The sequence below is a fragment of the Abrus precatorius genome, unplaced genomic scaffold (genome assembly GCF_003935025.1).
Source record: "Abrus precatorius isolate BTA unplaced genomic scaffold, Abrus_2018 Scaffold9, whole genome shotgun sequence".
Lineage (NCBI taxonomy): Eukaryota > Viridiplantae > Streptophyta > Magnoliopsida > Fabales > Fabaceae > Abrus > Abrus precatorius.
This window is the reverse complement of record NW_020874439.1, coordinates 29,548,627-29,554,290: the sequence shown is the minus strand read 5'-3', so window position 1 is coordinate 29,554,290 and position 5,664 is coordinate 29,548,627. Positions and strand designations below refer to the sequence as shown.

The following is a 5,664-nucleotide window of genomic DNA, read 5'->3' as shown; positions in this document are numbered from 1 at the left end:
TAAAATTATAAAATTTAGAAATAATTATATAATATATATTTTAGTTTATTATTTTAAATATTTTAATTTTTTTTGGTGGATTTAAATATTTTAATTTAATGATATCCACTCAATACATAAAAATATTCAGTAATTATAAATATGGAATAGTGGAGCCTGTCGTGACACTTGGGAACTCCCGTAGGCCACATCACACCAAATCTAGAAAGTTTGTTTGGTTTAATAAAATTTTGAATCACAACTTGAGCGAATCAAAGTACTAAAATATTCCTTGTATTTATGTTGATGTTTTTGCTTTCTCGTGAATTCCAGAAACCTTTTCAACACAACATCTGAAAGATCTTGACAAGAGAATCCCATTCCAAAACTCACCTCACCTACTCCCAGACCCAGGTCCTATTTCTCTCGAAGTTCTTGTCTTTTCCCTGAAGGAGTTTCTGTAGAATGCTCGCATTTTTGTTTGTTAACCGCCAGTTCTGGTTATTCTAGTTTTGGAGGATTTAGGGCTTGTGCTCTTTATTCATTTCAGCATACATATCAAGCAGAATAAGATGCAGCAGACACCGCAAATGATTCCCATGATGCCTTCATTCCCACCCACAAACATAACCACCGAACAAATTCAAAAGGTATACTTTTTAATGTTTTAATCACTCTGTTCCCTCTTAAGGTACAGTGTCAACTTCAAGGCCTTCATGTTCTGCTTCAACATAGTAAAAACTGAACAGGGTTTAGGAAGTAGGAACTGAGAGCCATTTTTTTTTAAATAATGATTTTTTACATCAACAGTCGTGTCTTCAAACTAAGTTACTTATATGAAATGTTTGTTATTGGAAGTTGGCAAAATTATTGTTTTGCCTCTTTAACTTACAGCTCATCATTTTCTCTTTCTTTCCTGTAAAGAATTCGCAAGTCCATGATATGACTTTTATATTTCAGTTTATTGGAATATCTATATCTTGTGTACGATGTGTGTGGACTTTGTGATCAATACAAATGGTCTTGGCATTAGAATGCAGCTGGCCATCTCATGCCTTTAAATTATTTGTAAGTTGGAGAGTGAATGAGAGCAGTTTTGGGGAGTTTTCCATCTTTTAGCTTGTTGTTTGTAGGCTGCAAATAATTGAGTTTTGCTTTGCCTGTTGACTTGGTTGTGGCAGTTCGTTAGCGTTTTTTTTTGTTTTTTTGAAATCTTTCTTAGACAAGGTAAATTGTTTTTCCATATTTAAACAAGTTTATCATTGCATGGCTAAGCAGCATAGAGTCTGAAATTATTGGAATCCTCCATGGTACATAATTCTCAGAAGTTGAAATACTGAAGTCTCTGTGAGGAGTGAGGACATGAACACTAATGGTGCTAATGTGCTTAAAATTTTTCTATAGCAGACTGGATTCATCAAGAAATCTATGTCATGAAGTTGTTCATTTGTCCTTTTGTTTTAGGTTTATTTTGAAAAATCACTTAAACTTTTTTCCCTATTTTCTGTATCTTCTTTTTGTATGCTTGTTGCGATGATTATTACTTCCCATGATCTACTTGTTAAATACCGACATAGGCATTAAGAATGTAGATTCTCGTGTCTAATTTGAATACCCTGTTATATGGCTCATGATTCAGTATCTTGATGAGAACAAAAAGCTGATTCTGGCAATAATGGACAATCAAAACCTCGGGAAACTTGCTGAATGTGCCCAGTAAGTGACCTCTCAGTTGTATCTGCATTTTCTATTTGTGATGACTTTTGTTCTGAATTTAAATAGTGCCATGCCAGTAGTAGGTAAATTACATCATTCTCCCCTGAGCCCTGACAGTTTGCATATCTGTATAAGTTGCAGAATCTACAAAGTACAAACACAATCTGATGTGGGTTATTGTTATATGGCAGCGTCGTGTAATTTTTTTCATATATAGAGTGTACTTTTTTTGTGTGTAACTGTTTTAACTTCAAGCATCGATTTGTTGACATTTTAACCTTGTTGAGTAGTTCAGTGATGTCTATGAAAGAAGGGTAGTTTGTGTTGAAGTCGGAATTTCTTTTTTATAGATAGCGTTTGACGATGTTTCATTCTTCTCGACCTGGCCTCTCTTAAAATCTTTTGGCAAGGCCGATACTTACAGCATTTTTGCTTTGTGTTTTATTGAGTACGTGAGGTAGGTTTTATGTAATGATTTTCTGATGCTTTGATGTCGTAGGTACCAAGCTCAGCTTCAAAAGAATTTGATGTATTTAGCTGCAATTGCTGATGCCCAGCCACAAACTCCAGCCATGCAGGTAAATATTGAGCATAGCTTGTACCTTGGAGTCTATTAGCTTTGGCTGCCCTTAACTTTCCCTTAATTGCCTTATTTTGGGAACTTGCAGATGACCCCACACCCTGCGATGCAACCAGAATTCTATATGCAACATCCTCAGGCTGCAGCAATGGCTCAGCAACAAGGAATTTTCCCCCCAAAGATGCCATTGCAATTTGGTAATCCCCATCAAATGCAGGATCCACAGCAGCAGCTACACCACCAGGCCATCCAAGGGCAAATGGGACTGAGATCTGGAGGGATAAATAATGGCATGCATCTAATGCATAGCGAGGCCACCCGTGGAAGTGGTAGCAGTGGTGGTCCTCCTCCAACTCCTGGTCCAAATGATGTACGTGGTGGAAGCAAGCATGATGCTTCTGAGGCTGGGAAGGGTGGTGGAGATGGCCAGAGCAACTCAGCTGCCGGGCGTAACAGTGGTGATGTTTAATCATCTTATTTGAACGGGTCAGGAGAAAAAGTTGTTGTAAAACTTAAATTAGGAAGTTTATTTTTGTTATTTGGTATTCGTATAGTAGTATTAATGGTTTTAGGCATGAGTGGCATAACCAAGAAATATGGGTGACAAACCTATTTAATAGGCATCATGATTTATTTTTTGGCATTTGAAGAGGCAAACATTTTGCCTATAAATACTTGTAACAATTCATTTGAAAAGATGCAGAAAACAGAGAGAGATTAAAGAGAACAAAGTGCTGCCAACTTTTATTTTTGCCTGGCATCAGAGCTTGTGTGTGAGGTGAGCGTGAGAGAACCTACCAGCCTCAAGAGAGAACGCCGCGGTGTGCACTGGCCGAGAGAGAGAGGAGCGACCAAGAGCTTTGTGAGGTGTGTGGGTTGAGTGTAAACACTTGAGAGAAATGGCAGGTCTAACCAATGGCATCCCGCTACCCAAGTTGACGAAAGGCGCCAACTATGACAACTGGAAGGTGCAGATGAAGGCCCTTCTCGGCTCCCAAGATAACTGGGACGTGGTCGAGACTGGGTATGAGGAACTGACGAACACAGATGGGTATTCAAATGCCCAGCTAAACGCGTTGAAGGCCGTTCGAGCTAAAGACAAGGCGGCTCTGTATCTGTTATACCGAGCTGTCGACGAATCTGGCTTTGAAAAGATAGCCAACGCAAAATCTTCCAAAGTAGCTTGGGATACACTCGAAAAAGCAAACAAAGGAGACGAACGGGTGAAGCAAGTCCGGCTTCAAACCCTTAGGGGCGAGCTGGAAAACATGAGGATGAAAGAGTCCGAAAGCGTATCCGAGTTCATTACTCGAGTGGAGACCGTGGTGAACAAGCTGAATCAGAATGGTGAGAGTCTTTCGTCAAATCGAGTTGTTGAAAAGATTCTGAGGTCATTGACAGATGATTTCTAGAATATTGTGTGCGCAATAGAGGAGTCCAAGGACATATCAACGCTCACCCTTGAAGAGCTTGCTGGGTCCCTGGAAGCGCATGAGCAGAGAAGGAAGAACAAGAAGGGGGAGTCATTTGAACAGGCTCTCCAGGCGAAGGCGACAATAAAAGAGGAGAAGGTGCTCTATGCTCAGAGTACCAGAGGTCGAGGAAGAGGCAGAGGCCAAGGTGGTAGAGGAAGAGGAGGACGAGGAAATGAGCGAGTCGGCCAACAGAACTGGCACAGTCGAGGTCAGGCTCGGGGTGGCCGGACAAACACAAACAACAATATTGAATGCTATAACTGTAGGAAGTATGAGCATGTTGCCAAGGATTGTTACTCAGTAAAATGCTACAACTGTGGAAAGCTGGGTCATATTTCCAAAGATTGTAGGTCCGAGAAGAAAAAGGAGGAACCAATAAACTTCCTTGCCAAGGAAGAAGATGAAGGATTGTTGCTGGTGACAAACATTCCAGAAACCGAGGTCAAACCAAGCTGTTCTGATAACTCAGTTTGGTACTTGGACACCGGCGCAAGTAACCACATGTGTGGTAACGAGCGCTTATTCAAAATACTTTCAAAAGTAGAGTCCGGATCCGTTTCTTTTGGCGATGCTTCAAAAGTAGCCGTCAAAGGCCAAGGAACAATCTGGTATCAACAGAGAAATGGGCGAATCGGAGAGATCAGAGATGTATACTACGTACCTGATCTCAAAAACAACATACTGAGCATGGGACAGCTAATGGAGAAGGGGTACTCGGTTCTGATGAAGGACCGAAAACTACAACTGAAGGATAAACTCGGGAGGCTCATTGCGCAGGTAGAAATGCAGAAAAATCGCATGTACAAACTTGAGCTGAAAATAATTCAAGATAAATGCATGCGACTTGATATGGAGGATGAGGCCATGAAGTGGCATTTTCGGTTCGGTCATCTTCACTTCGGTGGGTTGACCGAGCTGGTGAAAAAGGAGATGGTGGTCGGGCTGCCTAAATTGGAATTCGAAAAGAGGTTCTGTGAAGAATGTGTGATCGAGAAGCAGGCAAGGACTTCTTTTCCAAGGATTTCTGAGTACCGAGCCAAGGAGCAACTCGGACTGATCCATACCGATTTGTGTGGGCCGATAACTCCAGAATCATTCAGTGGTAAGAGATACTTCGTCTCTTTCATTGATGATTTCTCAAGGAAGACGTGGGTTTATTTTCTGAAAGAGAAGTCAGAAGTGTTTGAAACTTTCAAGAAATTCAAAGTGATGGTGGAGAAAGAAACAAGCAAAGTCATCAAAGCAATCCGATCTGATAGAGGAGGCGAGTTCACTTCTGCTGAGTTCAACAAATATTGCGAGAATCATGGGATTAGGCGTTTCTTGACTGCCCCATATTCTCCGCAGCAAAACGGTGTAGCGGAATGAAAAAACCGAACCATTCTCGATATGGTTCGATCTATGTTGAAAGGGAAGAATATGCCGAAGAAGTTTTGGGCAGAGGCGGTGCAGTGCGCAGTCTATGTGCAAAATAGATGTCCACATGCAAAGCTAGGCGAGAAGACACCTCAGGAGATCTGGAGTGGTATGAAGCCGAGTGTCTCTCATTTGAAGGTGTTCGGTAGCGTGGCCTATGGGCAAGTACCAAGTCAGCACAGGACAAAATTAGAAGATCGGAGTAAGAAGTACATCTTTATTGGGTATGATGGAAAATCTAAAGCATATAAATTGTTTGATCCAGTTAACAAGAAAGTGGTGGTGAGCCGAGATGTTCACGTGGAGGAAACAAAGCAATGGTGCTGGAGTAACCCAGCCAAAGAAGAAACTAACTCGGAGGTTGTTGTGCCTTCAACAACAACAACCACCGAGTCCTCAGATGAAGAAACCGAGCCACAACAGCCCAGGATGAAAAGTCTGCAGGAAATATACGACACTACAAATGAAGTTCATGTTGTATGTCTTCTGGCCGACTCT

The 5,664-nt window shown here is 41.2% G+C and overlaps 1 protein-coding gene across 1 annotated transcript; it reads left to right on the top strand.

Moving 5' to 3' along the window:
• Window positions 1–253: 253 nt before the first annotated feature.
• LOC113850054 (GRF1-interacting factor 3-like) lies at window positions 254–3,024 on the top strand. The gene is made up of 4 exons (XM_027480378.1): window positions 254–629; window positions 1,619–1,695; window positions 2,195–2,273; window positions 2,364–3,024. The coding sequence occupies exons 1-4, from the start codon at window positions 552–554 to the stop codon at window positions 2,742–2,744; spliced, it is 615 nt and encodes a 204-aa protein (XP_027336179.1). The 5' UTR covers window positions 254–551; the 3' UTR covers window positions 2,745–3,024.
• The last annotated feature ends 2,640 nt before the right edge of the window (window positions 3,025–5,664 follow it).

Bases quoted from the DNA above. Each gene is read 5' to 3' on its own strand.
- LOC113850054 (XM_027480378.1), top strand. From the start codon at position 552: ATGCAGCAGACACCGCAAATGATTCCCATGATGCCTTCATTCCCACCC. The intron at 1,696-2,194 runs GTAAGTGACCTC...TTGATGTCGTAG, and splicing joins AAACTTGCTGAATGTGCCCA to GTACCAAGCTCAGCTTCAAA. The intron at 2,274-2,363 runs GTAAATATTGAG...GGGAACTTGCAG, and splicing joins CACAAACTCCAGCCATGCAG to ATGACCCCACACCCTGCGAT.